The sequence below is a fragment of the Ascaphus truei genome, chromosome 2 (genome assembly GCF_040206685.1).
Source record: "Ascaphus truei isolate aAscTru1 chromosome 2, aAscTru1.hap1, whole genome shotgun sequence".
NCBI lineage: Eukaryota > Metazoa > Chordata > Amphibia > Anura > Ascaphidae > Ascaphus > Ascaphus truei.
Window position 1 is genome coordinate 194,665,495 of NC_134484.1, and position 18,577 is coordinate 194,684,071.

Genomic DNA, 18,577 nt, shown 5'->3' on the forward strand with positions numbered 1-18,577 from the left:
CAAGGCACGCGGGCCAAGTCCAGAAACACCCATAGTGGTTTTCTTACCTTGCCCTTGTGCTTCTTTCTCTCTGCCCCCCATTTCGTGATGGCTTGTGGTGCGTCTTGGGGGGCAGCCAGCTGGAGATCCAAACACTGCTCAGCTAAGGATGTTAAAGTACTGAGCTTTTCCTCCCCCACTATAGCCAGTAACTGAGTAAGAGATACATCTAATTAAACAAAAACAAAAAAAGGGGGGGGGAACAAGGATAAAAGAGGAAGTAATAAGGCAGTTAGACATTAAGATTGGGGTAATATCTACAGTCCTACGAACAGTAGAAATCCATCTCCCCTACGCTTCATGTTTCCGAGGAGTTTCCTGCGTGACAACAATAAACGAACATGCTCTTTTTCGTCCCATATCCTGTATGCTTGGTGCTAATGGGGATGTTGGCACAGGAATCAGGATCCTTCTATTCCAAATCAAATTCAAATGCAGCAAAAACCTGGCTCATCACCCACAGACAGTCCTAGCTATAGACACAATGGCATTTTCATCATTACTTCACTATGTGGGTGCTATAGATGGCGGCACCCAACAAGAAATGTGTGCTTAATTTCCCTTATTTATTGGTTTTTAACTGTAAATTGTACATTATTGGCTGATAGTGTTTTTCTGAGAGCCTAGGCTATGACATACTGTATGGTTTTTTTTGGGGGGGGGGGGGGGGTCTCATTAATTTACTGAAAAACGCAGAGTTCAACTAGTCAGACTAAGGTCTCTGAATCCCATGGTGACTTTGCCACGTTAACTGCTAGGGCGCTTGTGATGTTCAATCTTGTTCACTCCTCCAGCCTAGAGACAGATTGTACCCTCTGAAGGATGGGGGGATTTAGGCTCATATTTAATGCAGTACTTTACCATAAGACACCTTCCGGCACTATCTTATGAATAGCATTGCTTTGTAAACATGGACCCTATTGTTTACCCCGTCTGTTATCCTCTGTAATGCTACACTGTGACTATGTGCAGGGCCTGTCCTACTAAGATTATTCTTATGGATGGATAACAGTGGGTAAGCATACGGTACAAGTGACGTGTGAAATATAGGAATAGTCATGGCTTCCTGAGAAAGAAGCAAAATATATGCAAGTATTGAGAGAAGGAGTTTCCTTCACTAATAACCTGTGATGGGAACAGGCTGCTGTAACATTACATTTTACCTGATGAGTTCATGTCAGGCGACGCGTCCTTCGCAGCAAGTTCAGCCATGTAATTCCTGAGACAGAGAGGGGATTTTTACTACTATACAATGTACAGGACGTATACAAGGGCTTACTCAGGAAAAGGACTGTAAGTGACACGCTTCTGCAAGAAAGCACAAATGGCATTCCTATATACATTGCCTTTAAACGATAGTAAGAATGGAAGTATTGAGATCACAGTATACAAATACATAACATTTGGCTCAAAGACTACGGGCTTGTTGCTAGCAGAACCGTGCTCCATTATCCTTGTAGGAAATGTGTTCATAAAGCCATTACATCATTTATGAGCGAAGTGTGTCACATATGATGTTAGGAGAAAGCAAAAGACGGCTACATTAAAAGTCTGAATTGTCCTTTCCATGAGTAGGTTATTATGGATAACTAGCACCACCATCTCACTCACTACGACAGAATCACCTGTTTTACTTTGTATGCCATCAAAATGATACTACACTACCCTGCTACAACAAAGAATAAGAGATAAATTGGGTTATGTCCATAAATATGCTGCTTTAACCATATAGGTACTAATGTAGGGATGGCCAACTCCAGTCCTCAAGCGCCACCAACAGGTCAGGTTGTAAAGATATCCCTGCTTCAGCACAGGTGGGTTAGTCCTTAAAACCCGACTTGTTGGTGGGCCTTGGAAACTGGAGTTGACCACCCCTGTCCTAGAGAGATATATACGATGCATTGTGTTGTGGGTACCTCTAGTAGCAGTAAGAGGAACACTGCAGAATACATGTTTGCCTAATTTATCTCCTGGCATAATTATGTATTTTGACGTTTCAAAAAGAAGACCTCGAGCTTCGCTCTAGTCCCTTCAACTAAAGATGAATACTGCGTGGAAATCACTTTTGTTTTCGGTTTTCTTCCCAGGCAGCTTCAACTCCAGTTCTGTCTTTGTTTGTTGACAACGCAACCAGTACAGCTACGAAAGCAGGATGGGGTGTGGAGGCAGACGCTGGCAGGATAAGAGAAGGCATAGTGGCTGACAACTTATGTACGACCCTACAGTAGGTAACAAGCTACAAGCTGACAATATTGCGATCAATCCATTGGAAACGAGCAGATAAATGAAAAGGCAGAGGGGAGTGTAATTAGACTGAATACCCCTTCATATGCCTCATACTGGGTTATCTGACCTTCAACACATACTTCAGTCTGACTTTTTGAGACTCAAAAACTGGATTTCCCAAAACAAACTGTTTTTAAACACAGACAAGACTGTAACAATGGTATTTGGGACCAAGACTAAATTTTTAAAGCTTCCAGCGACTGAGCTCCTGATTAGAACCAACGCTAACACCACCCTAACCCCTGTCACTAGTTTTAAATACCTGGGCTTATGGTTTGACTCCCACTTAACATTCGGGATGCACATTGATACGCTGACAACTAAGACCTATGCCAAACTAGGGGTACTTTACAGGAACAAATCCTCCCTAAGTCTCCTGGTCAGAAAGCGTATCGCACAGCAGATGCTAATGCCAATTATTGACTATGGAGACATAGTATATGGCTCGGCACCTCAAACCCACCTTAGCAAACTTGACACCCTCTACAATTCAATTTGTCGTTTTGTTCTCCAATGCAACTACAACACACATCACTGTGAAATTCTCAAAGAACTAGATCACTAGGTCATCACTTGTGTAGGCGCAAAGTTCACCTTTCCTGTCTTGCCTTTAAATTCTTTATGGGCAAGCTACCCAGCTACCAGAACAAGCTCCTCACCCCTACCACATGCAGCACTTATCACCTGAGATCAGACTCCAAAAGACTGTTCATGGTCCCAAGGCTCAACAAAGTATCCGGCCGTTCCTCCTTCTCTTACCATGCACCCCAAAACTGGAACAACCTACCAGACTCTCACATCCACCACCAGTTTAAGTTCTTTCAAATCTAAGGCTGTCTCACATTTTAATCTGGTCTGTAACTGTTTCATACGCCCATAATATATATTTTCTTTAACTGTGCATGCAATGTCTTGTATATAATGTATACCCTGTTCATCATTTATGTAACTGTATTTGTAACCATGTATTATTTGTCTTAACTCTGTGCCCAGGACATACTTGAAAACGAGAGGTAACTCTCAATGTATTACTTCCTGGTAAAATATTTTATAAATAAATAAATATGCACTTACTGCCACAGTTCCTTAATCTTCTTCCTCACTGTAGGGTCCATGTTACTGAAAGGAGAACACCGCAGGTTATTCTATACCAGACAATCTTTGGAAAGACTTAGAACAGCAGCATTCCTCTTCTTGTAACTATACTACACATTTTGTCTGTGCCCTTAGATAAGGAAGAGGCTTGTTACCCCGATCCCAGCCAACTGCAAGCAGAGAAATCCCATGTAACAGAGACTGGCACTTTTCACTTTGTTGTATGATGCAGAATTGCTTGAGCAGTCTTTCCCAGGAAAGGTAGTGTTGGGAATTTGACCGCTGCTCAATTTTAAATTACGAGACTAGTACAAATGTAACATTTACAATGATTTCATTTAAACTATCTAACAAGCTTGCACTGTGCCAGCGTCCTATAGGACGCATTTATCTAGCAATCGGCTGGCATTTATGCTGTTTCTTCATAAACAAAACACTGCAAAAGGCAGCATACAGCAGAGTCGCTGGCACATTGAATTTGAATAAATATAATGTTCTTTGATTTTCTGGATCTTGTGAAAGGGATTCGGCCTAAAACGAAAACTGTATGTCATTTTTTATATATATATATATATATATATATATATATATATATATATATATATATATATATATATATATATACATACATATACACACACACACACACACACCACCACTATTAAGGTTATGGTGGGTAAAAAAAGTGACTAAAACCCTCCACAGTAAAGCAACTGTAAATATTCCTGTATATTCATTTGCATGTCTTAGACAGGTCTGCAACCCTGTCTTTCACCATTATCACCCAGCAAACAGCACTTCCACTGCAGCAAGGGATTCTGGGAAATGACATGCAAATGAGCACACAGTGCCACTTTTTATCTCATGCTCACATTACATGAGCAACCCTTAGCCAATACATGCTGCTTTAAACACAGCTTTTAAGCAAGGACTTGGGAGATGCAAAGTCAGTTAACCCACTCACAGACATGTTTCAACCTTGATGGGTCTCATCAGTGTGAGGCTGGTTGCTGACATTTGCTCAAATGAGATAAGAGTCGGTAATCACCACACTTATTAAGGTTATGGTGGATAAAAAAAGTGACTAAAACCCTCCACAGTAAAGCATAAAGCAACTGTAAATATTCCTGTATATTCAAGCCAGCCTCACACTGATGATACCCATCAAGGTTGAAACACGTCTGTGAGTGGGTTAACTGACTTTGCATCTCCCAAGTCCTTGCTTAAAAACTGTGTTTACAGCAGCATGCATTGGCTAAGGGTTTCTCATGTAATGTGAGCATGAGATAAAAGGTGGCACTGTGTGCTCATTTGCATGTCATTTCCCAGAATCCCTTGCTGCAGTGGAAGTGCTGTTTGCTGGGTGATAATGGTGAAAGACAGGGTTGCAGACCTGTCTAAGACATGCAAATGAATATACAGGAATATTTACAGTTGATAGATATATATATATACTAGCTGAGAGCCCCGGCGTTGCCCGGGATGTTTGTGGTGTGGGTGTGGCATTTGGGTGGGGAGTGGTCCACGCGGCCCATGTGCGGTGGTAGTGCTGCTGTGGCTGTACTGATGGTGATTGTATTGGTGTGCTGATTTGGGAGGGTTTGGTGCTGATGTGGGGGTGCGGATGTGGGTGTGCCGATGGGGGAGGTGCAAAGGTGGCGATGTGTGGGTGCTGATGGTGTTGATGGGGGCTGGGAATGGTGGGGAGCCGAGAATGCCAGTGTGCTGGGGGGCATGGGATACCGGTGTGCTGATGTGGTCGTGCTGGGGTGTGTGTGTGTATACATGTTTGTGTGTATACATTGTATGTGTGTGTGTGTATACATGTGTGTGTGTGTGTATGTGTACGTGTGTGTGTATACACGTGTGTGTATGTGTATACACGTGTGTATACACGTGTGTGTGTATACACGTATGTGTGTGTATACACGTGTGTGTGTGTATACACGTGTGTGTGTGTGTATACACGTGTGTGTGTATACACATGTGTGTGTGTGTATACACGTGTGTGTATACACATGTGTGTGTGTATACATTGTGTGTATGTATATATTGTGTGTGTGTATACGTGTGTGTGTATACACATGTATGTATACACGTGTATACATGTTTGTGTGTGTGTATACATGTTTGTGTGTATACATTGTATGTGTGTGTGTGTGTATAAGTGTGTGTGTGTGTGTGTGTGTGTACATTTGTGTGTGTGTACACATGTTTGTGTGTGTATACACATGTGTGTGTATACACATGTTTGTGTGTGTATACACATAAGTGTGTATACACATGTGTGTGTGTGTGTATACGTGTGTGTGTGTGTATACATGTGTGTGTGTGTATACATGTGTATGTGTGTATACATGCGTGTGTGTGTATACATGTGTGTGTATACACATGTGTGTGTGTATACACATGTGTGTGTGTACACATGTGTGTGTATACACATGTGTGTGTATACACATGTGTGTGTGTGTGTACACATGTGTGTGTGTGTGTGTACACATGTGTGTGTGTACACATGTGTGTGTGTGTACACATGTGTGTGTGTATACACATGTGTGTGTATACACATGTGTGTGTGTATACACATGTGTGTGTGTGTATACACATGTGTGTGTATACGTGTGTGTGTGTGTGTATACATGTGTGTGTGTATACATGTGTGTGTGTGTATACATTATGTGTATGTATACCTGTGTGTATACGTGTGTGAGTGTATACGTGTGTGTGTATGTGTACATGTGTGTGTGTGTATGTCTCCATGTGTGTGTGTGTATGTCTCCATGTGTGTGTGTGTATGTCTCCATGTGTGTGTGTGTATGTCTCCATGTGTGTGTGTACGTGTACATGTGTGTGAGTATACGTGTACATGTGTGTGTGTGTACGTGTCTACGTGTACATGTGTGTGTGTGTACGTGTACATGTGTGTGTGTGTGTGTGTACGTGTCTACGTGTACATGTGTGTGTGTGTCTACGTGTACATGTGTGTGTGTCTACGTGTACGTGTGTGTGTCTACGTGCGTGTGTGTACGTGTGTGTGTGTGTACGTGTGTGTGTGTGTGTGTGTGTGTACGTGTGTGTCTACGTGTGTGTCTACGTGTGTGTCTACGTGTGTGTCTATGTGTGTGTGTGTCTACGTGTGTGTGTTTGTGTATACGTGTGTGTGTTTGTGTCTACGTGTGTGTGTTTGTGTATACGTGTGTGTGTTTGTGTATACGTGTGTGTGTGTGTATACGTGTGTGTGTATACGTGTGTGTGTGTGTGTATACGTGTGTGTGTGTCTGCGTCTGTGTGTGTCTACGTGTGTGTGTGTGTGTGTCTACGTGTGTGTGTTTGTGTCCCTGTGTGTCCTTTGGCCCGTGACTCCGCCTCAGGGAAGGGGGGGGGTGGGGGGGAGGTGATGGGAAGGGGGGGGGGGTGGGGGGGAGGTGGTGGGAAGGAGGGGGGGGAAGGGGAGGTGGGGGGGAGGTGGTGGGAAGGGGGGGGGTGGGGGGGAGGTGGTGGGAAGGGGGGGGAGGTGGTGGGAAGGGGGGGGGGAGTGGGGGGAAGGTGGTGGGAAGGGGGGGGAGGTGGTGGGAAGGGGGGTGGGGGAGGTGGGAAGGGGGGTGGAGGTGGTGAGGAGGTGGTGGGAGGTTGTAAGGGGGGAGTGAAGGGAAGGTGAAGGGGGGAGTGAAGGGAAGGTGAAGGGGGGGTGAAGGTGGGGGTGGAGGGGAGGTTAAGGGGGGGGTGGAGGGGAGGTGAAGGGGGGGGGGGTGGAGGGGAGGTGAAGGGGGGGGGGGTGGAGGGGAGGTGAAGGGGGGGGGGGTGGAGGGGAGGTGAAGGGGGGTGGAGGGGAGGTGAAGGGGGGGGTGGAGGGGAGGTGAAGGGGGGTGGGTGGAGGGGAGGTGAAGGGGAGGTGAAGGGGGGGGTGGAGGGAGGTGGAAGGGAAGGGAAGTGGAGTGAGGGGAGGTGAGGGGTGGGTGAGGGGAGGTGAGGTGAAGGGGGGTGAGGGGAGGTGAAGGGGGGTGAGGGGAGGTGAAGGCCGCTCCCTCACCCGTCCGGCCGCTCCCACGTGGATCTGAGGCGGGAGGCAGCTTGTTGTGGCCGCTCCCCCGCTGTGTCCCGGGCGCTTGCTCGCTCCGCTGACTGTAGCGGCGCCGGGGGGGGGGGGGGGGTTGGAGGGGAGGTGATTTGAAGGGGGGTGAGGGGAGGTGAAGGCCGCTCACTCACCCGTCCGGCCGCTCCCACGTGGAACTGAGGCGGGAGGCAGCTTGTTGTGGTCGCTCCCCCGCTGTGTCCCGGGCACTCGCTCCTCCGCTGACTGTAGCGGCGCCGGGGGGGGGGGGGGGTGGGTTTGAAAGCGCGGGAGACACGGGGAGAGGAGGAGGTGCGCGCGGGTGTGGAGGCTGATTTCGGGGAGGAAGAGGCGGAGGCTCCGGCGGGTATGTGAGCCCCCCCCCCCCCCGGGTTATACATGCTGCTAATGTACACCCCCCCCCTACTGTGTGTGTGTGTGTGTCCCTGTGTGTGTGTCCCTGTGTGTGTGTGTGTCCGTGTGTCCGTGTGTCCGTGTGTGTGTGTGTGTGTGTGTCCCTGTGTGTGTCCCTGTGTGTGTGTTTGTGTCCCTGTGTGTCCTTTGGGCCGTCACTCCGCCTCAGGCCAATGAGAGGTGTGCGGGGGCGCCCCAAGGGACCAATGAGATTTCCCCTAGGGACACCGGACATCCAGCAGGCAGGCAGGCATGCATGCATGCAGGCAGGCAGGCATACAGTGCTTTCACTAATATAGTATAAGAGATATATATATATATATATATATATATATATATATATATATATATATATATATATATATATATATATATATATATATATATATATATATATATATATATATATATATATATATATATACACACAGTGGTCGACAAATCACCAAAAATCTACTCGCCACCTAGTACCACACGTGTGCTGCTTGGGCCAATAGGAGCTCGCCACGATGTTAAATCCACTCGCCCGGGGCGTGCAAATGTATAGGTTTGTCGAACACTGTATATATATATATATATATATATATATATACAGTGGTTGACAAATCACCAAAAAATCTACTCGCCACACAAAAAAATCTACTCGCCACCTAGTACCAAACGTGTGCTGCTTGGGCCAATATTTACTCGCCCGGGGGTTAAATCCACTCGCCCGGGGCGAGCAAATGTATAGGTTTGTCGAACACTGTGTATATATATATTAATTTTTACTTCATCATTCCACAACTACAGATGGGATTTTCCACATACACAGAAATGAGTGCTAGCTTTGAAAGCACACTTACATTTATGATACTCATGGCAGATACATACTACACTTCCCTCATTTATAATTAACTTCATACTACATTCCCCTGCTGCATGATTCAAAGTTGTGCTTATGGCTCGGTTTGTAGGGTATTAGCACACAGTAAAACATGCTATTGCAGCACAAACCTGATGATTTCACATTTGCAGACAATAACATCGCTTACCAGTTCAATAGATCAACTGTGTTTGTTTCCATGGGCAGTATGCTGAAATGCTGAACTCTTAAGTAGAATTCACAATTTTTCTGAAATCAAAAATACACGTCATTTTTTTAGGGAGACACAGGAAAATCCCCTCTTGGTAAACATGTACACACTGCCATTATCACGAGAAGAAACAGCGGCCACGAGGGAGAAAAATACAGGCAGCAAACTCAAGCTAGTAACATGATTAAATGACATTAGACGAGCACTGCAGAAAGCATAAGGCTGCGGCCATAGTGAACGCTGGAGAGGGCGCAAGCGTTCACTCGGCTTCTCCCTGCCGCCTGCTGCGGGAGAGATCCGTGGCCCGCATGCAGAGGACACGGGGAGGCGTGTCGGGGGGCGCGGCCGTGACGTCGCGGAGCTGGTTCGCCCTCATTGGGCGAACCGTGCGTGAAAACAGGTTTTTCTGTTTCCTCCTGCATCGCCGGCGCCTCTGCTCCCGCGCGCTCTGTGGACAGCCTCATAGAGGCACAGCTATGTGATCGCACCGCGCGCGCCCCCGCGATCACCATGGCCGCAGCCCAAGATGACATTAGCATCCTTTTTTATGTTTAGTGATGGAATAAGGCCGGTATGTTAGAATCTACAACGTACTTTATGCCGTGCAAGATCACCTTGTAAAAGATGTGAAACACATAGAAAATAAGTCTAGTGAGCAAAAGCGCCCTCCCCTGGGTAAACACTTACTAAGTCTTCCACTTCTGTGAAACGGACGGTGAAGTCTTTCAAGATGATAATTTTGTTTTTGATATCAGCTAATGTGAAGTGCTCATCTTCCCTGAGGAAAGGACAGAGAAACACTCAAACCGGTCTCAATCACAAAGCAGCGACCAGCAGACAGGTGAGCTATTTCACAGGACAAACGAGTGATTATTCGATGATTGTTGTGTGTGTCGTGGTTGTGTAGCGCTTTGTCGGTCAGAGGCAGCAAAGTGGTTAACAGCATGGCCCAAACCATAGCATAAGGCTTCAGCCAGGGTGGCGCTGAGCGGGCGGGCGCGCTCACGCTGGCCGCGATGAAACACATTGAGGCAATGTGTGTGGCCAGCATGAGCAAGCGCCTGCTCGGCGCTTAGCTGCTTGCAGAGCAAGCAAATTTGAATTTGCCGCCCGCAAGCGCGTCACGTGAGCGGTTCGCCCAATGGGGGCGAACAAGCTCAGTGACGTCATTGCCGCGCCCCCGAATCGCCCCCCCCCCCCACGCACACCTAGCCGGCCACAAATCTCCCGGCAGAGCTGGAGCGTGAAGTCACTGCGCATGAGCGCCAGCATGCTCGCTCCCTGCTTGGCTGCAGCCTTGGAAGAAGAGCATGTGAAAGGTGAGCCCTGCATGTTTGAGGGATGAAAGAAGAGATGCTTGATAGTGATCAGATCCAAACTCAGAGGAGTTTTACACAGCCAGATGTTCCTGCGCGCGGTTACAGACTTCCAGGATATGAAGTGGCTACAGACAGCTGGAGATGAGGCTGGACAAAAACTTCATACAAGTTTCCTGTGTAACCCGCAGCATTGTGGCGATCTCTGAATATAGAAACCACAAGCAACTGTGTATTCTTCCCCTGGGGAAGCATAGCTGTCACAGCACTACACTGAAGAGGCACATAGACCATGGGGTGAACAAGCAGGGAGCTCTAGCGTTATATTTAGTGTTTTGCCTCAATGTCTCCAAGGCCCAACTATGGCTAAAAATCTCTTATAAAATAAAATGATTTCCATGCCCTTTACCCCGAACAGTCCAACAAATATTGCAAAGTGTATGCTGGCAATTGTATTTATAATGGAACAGCTACAACATGAATCAAATGCTATTGCTTTTAAACGTATATTTGAATAGTTTTGAAGGGGGAAAAAAAAAAGAGAACATTAGGTGTCAAGCAATGTGGATCCTTAAAACACCTTCCAGACCATTGACCTGACTTGGCTGTAAGGTACCGTATGGCATAAGACTGCTTAGTAAATATGGGCCATAGTCGTATACATCTGCATTGTATGTTCGGTATGAACTGATCGTTTTGCAGATCTTGCACTCCTGCATATGAGGCTCTAGTTTGGATCTGATCATCATGTAGTAGCAAATCAGCACTACAAACACACAGGTGTGAGGTGTACAAAGTGGATAAAAACGGCAGTGGTCACTAAACCAGAAGGAAAGGTTTATTTGGAAGTTGGCCCAGGCAGGATGCATGGAAACGTGGAATCTAAAAGCATATTATGAAAGGAGGCTCTTGCTCGATTTTTTAAAAATATTTTATATTACAGTTCAGTGCAGTATATACAGGTTATGCCATCGGATCCGTTATTTGGAGCTGCATTGCATACTTTGCAGCTGACTTCTTTGAATGATAAAATGCATGTTATGGGCAACAGAGAAAGCGAACAATGCATGTGCTACCCAAAACAAAAGCTTTGAGTGGTGCAAAATGGTGGCCATCGGGGTGTAAACAAAAACAGGTTTATAGCAGATCCCTGCATGAGACCAAACTGCAGACTTACTCCATAACAGAGGTCACACTGAACACATTGTTGGGAGATATGGAAACCTTTCCTACGTGATTGTGCCAGTTAACCAAATGCAGACATCTTTTCTATGTTGCTGATGGTGCTGGCATGCTGGGGAGACAATTTACTTTGTGAAGTCTCCAGCCGAGTAAAAACCAAATGTGCTAGGCCAGGCACTCAGTATCTACAAATAACATGCACACTGCCCATGTCAACAAATATATATGTAAATGGAGTAGTTCAGTACTTAAAAAACTGCCTTCTTTGTGGCACTGGAGGGCTGAATATTATACCACTGCGGTAGAAAGTGGCGAAGGGACTTAAATCCTACCGTTCATCCTGGGCATGTGTACATTTTAACACGTTACTATATATCCTTTCAAGGCAAGCATTCTGCGTGCCAAAAAGAGTTATGGTGACTAGAAAGGTGACAAAAACCCTGAAAAACGGTACAGTAAAAAACAAAAAAGTTATCTAATTTACATGGCATTACCCATAATCCCTAGCTGCGCTGGAAGCAATGTCTGATAAGAGGTAATCGGGAAAGACGGGGTTGCAGACCCGTCAGCCATGTGGATGTGCTCACAAATGGTATTTTTAGTTGCTGAACTAAGTACAGCAAACCATACACAGGCAGAGTCATGTGAAAATCCTTGTGATATTAGTTATGAAAAACTAACATAATATGTGCATCAAGCACTTGTTTCCTGCCAATGTCATACCTTTCCAGTGCCTCCTTGGCTTCCATTGTGATGATACCTCTAATGTAGTACTTCCGATCAGAAATGTGCACCACAGCCGCTGGACACTGAGAGTCCTCTGAGGGGCTATGTGGCATCTTCACAAACTAAAAACATGAGGAAACATGGACCGGATGTTCACTGCAATAATTCAGAAACTAGGCCCCAAACATGAAAATGTAATTCGGCATATTTGGTGTGAAATGGAGAATTTTATAATGAAGTGTGTGATCAAGATAAAAAAATATTAAGAAGAAAAAAAAGAAAAGAAGAGCTTGGAAATTATTCTCAATAAATTCTAATTTAAGTGATATAAATCTTCTAATTAAAATACACGGACTAGAAAATAGCCTTTCTGAGATGTTATAATACATTAAAAATGTCATTCAGAGTTGTTTTTCTGTTTTTTTTAAATGCTACAAGTATTTTCTCATAGTACAGAACTGATTTATTAAAAAAAAAAAAAAAAAAAAAAACACACACGTAGGATATTGCTTGGTCTGCAGCTTCAAGTGATTCTGCTGCTAACTTTAAGAACATTGCTGCTATATACTAACTTGGATTAGAGACTGTAACAAATAGCTGACCGTTTTTTAACCTAGAGACAATCAGAATAGACACCTGCCCATTAACATTGTAGCAGACTCCATTACCTTTAGGCTTTGGTCCCGCTGCGTCCAGCGGCGCGCGCGCGCGCGTTCCTCACCAGCAGGGGTATCCTTCCGAGCCGGTCCCAGTCCCCCCTCGCTGCACGGCTCACAACGCGCTGTGACGTGTCAGCCGCCAGGGGATGCAAGAGAATTGAGATCCCTAGCGTTGACGCGTCACGTGGTGCGTTGGGGGGGCCTATCAGCGGCGGGGCGGGAGCTGTCAGAGCTTCCCCCGCCTCCAAAAGGTAGGAGGGGGGAGTGTGTGTGTGTATATATATGTATTGTGTGTTTTTGCTGCCCGCTAGCCGATTGACCAAAAAGGTCGGAAGGTCCCCGCGTGCCCCCCTTCACCCGATCCCCGCGACTGCTGCTGGCAGGGAGGTGGGAGCGGGGTCAATCGTTGGTTGTTTTGGCTCCCCCCCTCTGCCTCCGATCCCTGTGGCTGCTGCCCCGGGCTGCAGGTAGGCGTGGGGGGGGGGGAGGGTTTAGGGTTGGCGGGCCCCATACTTGCCCGCTCTGGGCGTGTTGAGAGTGCAGGGAGAAAGCTGGGGAGGGACTGACGGAGAGAGGTGGCTGGAGGGCTTGAGTTGGTGGCTGGCGCTGCATTGGTGGTTCAGCGGGTGGCGCGGGGAGGTGTCCTCCAGCCCCCGATCACTAACGTGCCTCCATGGGGGGAGCTGTGGAGGGGCCAGCTTGTGGGCGCGGCGCTCCCGCACGGCGCCGCCTCCCCCTCTTGCCCCCGTTTTACCACGCCCACTCCCGCTCCCTACAGACCGCATATCGCGGTCAAGTGCCTCTCCACGCGCCGCCTGTCTGCAGTGCGGGCGCGTGGTCTGAGGCAGCGGGACCTTAGCCTAATACAGCAAACCTTAAATCTTGGTGAACAATAAACTCAGATCCTTTGTAATACTATATGGCTACAGATCTCTGCACCTAAGACGGGGATCTGCTTATTGACAATGGGTTTGTTGCCACCAACATAGAGAAGACCACATTATATGTGCATCCTACTGCATGTTCCTTTACGGCACCTCCAAATTTGCATTTTGCACATATAAACGTTTCTGAGATCAGAGTAAGAGCTCCAACAACCCGTATTTTGTACACCACCATAGATTTGTAAGTCTTTTTAATATTGGAGGTATCTTGTTAATCATGACTCATTGGTCTTAAGAACATTGGATTAACGGCTAATTTTAGTTTACTTTTCTTCACAATGCAAATAACTTTCCCCGGGGCTTACATACGTGTGCAGCTTTAAGGCTAGCCCTTTTTCCTTATCTGTTTTAGAATTTAGACTCCTGCTAGCACCACCCCTCCTATACGTTAATGCTTTCATTTTAAGTTGAGCAGGCTAGTCTAGCTAGTATAATTACATAATACTTCCGGCCAGAAATTAAAAGAGCAGTTCATGCAATATCCTATGTGCGTTTTTTGTAAATAAATAAGTTCTGTAGTATTAGATAATATATATATTTTTTATTTATTTATTCAACTCTTAATGCCATTTTTTATGAGTTTTAAAGATGCAATGCAATCATGCGATGTTTTTTTTTTGGCAAACGTTTTAATATTTGCAGAGCCGAACCCCGTTCATTTCAGCTGCGGGGACCCAATACTTCCGGAGATACTTACCTCAGAATTAGGTGCTGGTAGCAGCTCTCCTGGCTGTGAGGGTTCACGATATGTCAGCTGTTTAAAGATCTCGGGCTCTGTGGGCAAATAGGAAGCTGTGACATCCTCGGTGCAGCTTCCTATTGGACCATGTGACACGGGAGCTTTAAACTTTTAAGTCCTACTTGGCTTCCAGTCCCCTATATCGGAGATCTGCATCTCCAGAAGTAAAAGGGGTCCCGGGAGCTGAAATTACTGGTGTTCAGCTCTGGTGACCCCCTGCTTCAATGATTATATATATATATATATATATATATATAGAGGTATCAGTACCGTGTTAGCCGAGCTTCAATAATCAAAAAATAAATAGATGATACCGTTCTGTGGCTAAATCTCATCCACACCGGGGGAAGGACCAGCACAGATAACATTCCAAGAGACACTGTTTTTAAGTAATCCTTGCTTCATTCATTGTAACATCGCCGGAAGAGATCAGTGTATCTCGAAAGCTCGCACAAATAAAAGCATTTCGTTAGCCACAGAACGGTATCATCTATTTATTTTTTGATTATTGAAGCTCGGCTAACACGGTACTGATACCTCTACATGTATATATATATGTACATGTATATATATATAAAAAGGAAAAAAGAGGAGAGAGCGCACGCCCATAGCGTATAAAAGTATATTTAATGAAGGGGAGGGGGGAGGGAGGGGTAAAAAACGCACTTACAAGAAGTACAATAAAATCAAGCATATGTGATAATAATCACCACCATCCGGTCTAACTGCAAGCTCTTGGGGCAGTCCCAGGCTCCGTTGGTGAAGGAGCAGCGTCTCAGCAGATTTCCAGGACTGATGTAAGTCATCCGGTCAAAATGCAGACTTTGGGGGCATTCCCAGGCTCCGTTGGCAAACGAGCAGCGTACCAGCAGTTTCCCAGGGCTGGTGTGCTGTGAATAGTCCCAGACAAAAAGTTCCGTATAGGTAGTGCCTGCAGCACTAGCGCTAGGATCAGTCCGCTCCTGCGCTGGATGTAGACTTCAATGTCAGTGCGTCTGCTCGTTTGCCAACGGAGCCTGGGAATGCCCCCAAAGTCTGCATTTTGACCGGATGACTTACATCAGTCCTGGAAATCTGCTGAGACGCTGCTCCTACACCAACGGAGCCTGGGACTGCCCCAAGAGCTTGCAGTTAGACCGGATGGTGGTGATTATTATCACATATGCTTGATTTTATTGTACTTCTTGTAAGTGCGTTTTTTACCCCTCCCTCCCCCCTCCTCTTCATTAAATATACTTTTATACGCTATGGGCGTGCGCTCTCTCCTCTTTTTTCCTTTTTAGATATCCTGTGGACGTGGTAGGTCCACAATGAGAGCTGCCGGAGACCCTACATACCAGCACCCATATTCATCATCGGAACTATTTGAGGACTGGTTTATCCTTTCATTTGCTTTTTTTCATGTATTGTTGTTGTATGTTTGTTATGGGCCTATCTTATGGTTATAGGTCTGTATACCTTTACAATATTGCTTAGACTATTTAGGTTATACATCAGATATTTCTACATAGACATACATAGTTTATATGTTCCTTTAAGGCGCAGCTTTTTTCCTTCTGTATGTATATGTATATATATATATATATATATATATATATATATATATATATATATATATATATATATATATATATATATATATATATATATATGAAACCAGGTGTCCCACCAAGGAGACAAAAAACAGCACTCAAGGTATATTGCAAAAGTGTATTTGAAAAAAAGCAGGCACATATAAATCCAACGTTTCGGTCCTGTATAGGACCGAAACGTTGGATTTATATGTGCCTGCTTTTTTTCAAATACACTTTTGCAATATACCTTGAGTGCTGTTTTTTGTCTCCTTGGTGGGACACCTGGTTTTCTGTTATTTTTGTTGAACAAGCACCTATTTCTTTGGAGCCTTTGAAGTGCCTGCTGTTATCTTTATCTATATATATATATATATATATATATTAAATCACTGGCTTGAATTGCTCCTTTAATATCCTGAGCATCCTTTAATTTCTATAACAAGCTTTAGCACACCTCTCTAGCAGTGCAAGATCTTCGTAACACTTCCCGGTTTGTGATAATGTGTTCCCAATTTTCCCAGCAGTTTGAGCTGCAAACTGTAACAATAGATAATGTTACCGTAGTAACATAGGAACACATTGTAGCTGCTGTGTTACACTGACTGAAAGATTGATTGAAACTGAAAGGCAGACATTTAGTGAAGCAGGATTTTGCTGATCAATCACGGGAGAACAAATCGATCGGCAGCTTAGGTAATTACTTTTCTATTACAGGTAATCAAAGGCTGCATATATTTAAAAGACAACTTTTTTGTTTTAAGTGCTGCTCGGACTGCCTCTTTAAGGAAGCAGCTGATGATCAGGGGAGGGGGTCCATTTAATAAATCAGCACCATCATGAGCACCGGCAACACTCGCCATTGTTACTTTTCTGCACAGACCCAGATTTACCTCTACCACCTGGGCAGGAACAGGCTTGTGCTTCACATTAGCCATCTCATATTTGAAAAGAACGTCAAGTATCCAAGGGTGGCCGATAGAGGACCGGTACCCAGCCATCTCTCCTCGCCTGCTTCCTGGAATCACAAAAGATGATGAATTGTAGGACCGCCAGCATGCACTGCCTGTGTCGCCCTTGCTACTTGGAGGCCTGCTTCTCTGCTTTTAGGCTAATTATTAACACAGCATTTACAATTTCAGCCAGCTTCACCGTTAGAATGAGAGCACTTACATTCTGTATAATGGATGCTCTCTGAGCTATGGATTCATTGTTCCTGTAAAAAATATATGTATAGAGAGCTACGCTTTCTTTGCCCTACATAATAAGTATCTTAGAGAAAGCCATCATCTTACAAGATGGGTCCAACCCATCAGCAAGATCTGGAGTAGCTTACTACAAAAAAAGGTTAAACTAGTTTTATCTTTAAAAAATAAAAAAAAAAGGCATTAATCACATTGTGAGAAATGTAACTTCTGACATAATTGAAGACAATGACAATACAACACAATGGGGCCTATGCAGAGAGCAGCGAATTTTAAAAATGGCGAATTTAGTAAAAAGTAGCTTTTTTGGAGAGTTTTATTCTCCATATGCAGAAAAGTGCGAATTCTGCTATGTTTAACATGGATGCGTGTGGCGAGTTTAAATTGGCGAGATGCACGCTTCAGAAACGTGTAAAAACAAATTCGCGCCTTTTTTTTCCCTTTGCAATGGCCGCGAGCGGCAGCTTCTTGCCAATTTTTTCTGGCGAGGCAAAAAGGAGACAATCGCGCCATTTTATTGGCGCGAACAGCCGCTAGATGCCGTTCGCGGCTCTCTGCATTAGGATATTTTTAAAACTGGCGAGATTGAGGTTCTCGCCAGCCGCGAGGCGAGTTTTACAAATAGAAAAGAAAAATTGGCGCGTTTTTCGGAACTCGCCATTTTCTGCTGTTTTCTGCGCGATTTTCTCCAAAAAATGGCGAATTTCGAAATAGCGCTGCTCTCTGCATAGGCCCCAATATATAAATCCTCCCCTTACTTAGCTGGCAATGACTGCAGCCCCCCTCCTATTATTAGGATTTGGAGAGTGCTGGTTAGGGTGGCAGGTTAGGATTACATTGACAGGGTTAGCATGACATATTAGGGTAAGGGTTAGCATGACATATTAGGTTAAGGTAAGGGTTAGAATGGCATATTAGGGTATGGGTTAGAATGGCATATTAGGGTATGGGTTAGAATGACACATTAGGGTAAGGGTTAGCATGGCATGTTAGGGCTGCAATGGCATAGCAGGGTAAGGGTTAGCATGGCATATTAGGGTAAGGGTTAAACTGACATATTAGGGTAAAGGTTAGACTGACATATTAAGGTAAGGGTTAGCATGGCATATTAGGGTAAGTGTTAGCATGGCATTATAGGGTAAGGGTTTGAATAACATATTAGGGTAAGTGTTAGCATGGCATTATAGGGTAAGGGTTTGAATGACATATTAGGGTAAGGGTTAGAATGGCATTATAGGGTAAGGGTTTGAATGACATATAGAGGGTAAGTGTTA

At 45.1% G+C, this 18,577-nt stretch overlaps 1 protein-coding gene across 4 annotated transcripts in view; it reads right to left on the reverse strand.

Annotated features, from left to right (window-relative positions):
- Positions 1-18,577, reverse strand: part of ACD (ACD shelterin complex subunit and telomerase recruitment factor) — a 40,773-nt gene that overhangs the window by 21,276 nt on the left and 920 nt on the right. For 3 of the 4 annotated variants that reach the window (XM_075585755.1, XM_075585757.1, XM_075585756.1), the window contains exons 2-8: positions 16,992-17,116; positions 12,183-12,307; positions 9,649-9,739; positions 8,920-8,999; positions 3,400-3,444; positions 1,203-1,258; positions 48-208 (exon numbers count right to left, since the gene is read on the reverse strand). In XM_075585755.1, coding sequence (XP_075441870.1) covers positions 48-208; positions 1,203-1,258; positions 3,400-3,444; positions 8,920-8,999; positions 9,649-9,739; positions 12,183-12,307; positions 16,992-17,099 — 666 coding nt within the window. In that variant the 5' untranslated portion in view covers positions 17,100-17,116. Of the gene's footprint in view, positions 1-47; positions 209-1,202; positions 1,259-3,399; positions 3,445-8,919; positions 9,000-9,648; positions 9,740-12,182; positions 12,308-16,991; positions 17,117-18,577 lie in introns of those variants that run through there. The other variant, XM_075585758.1, reaches the window with a different exon arrangement.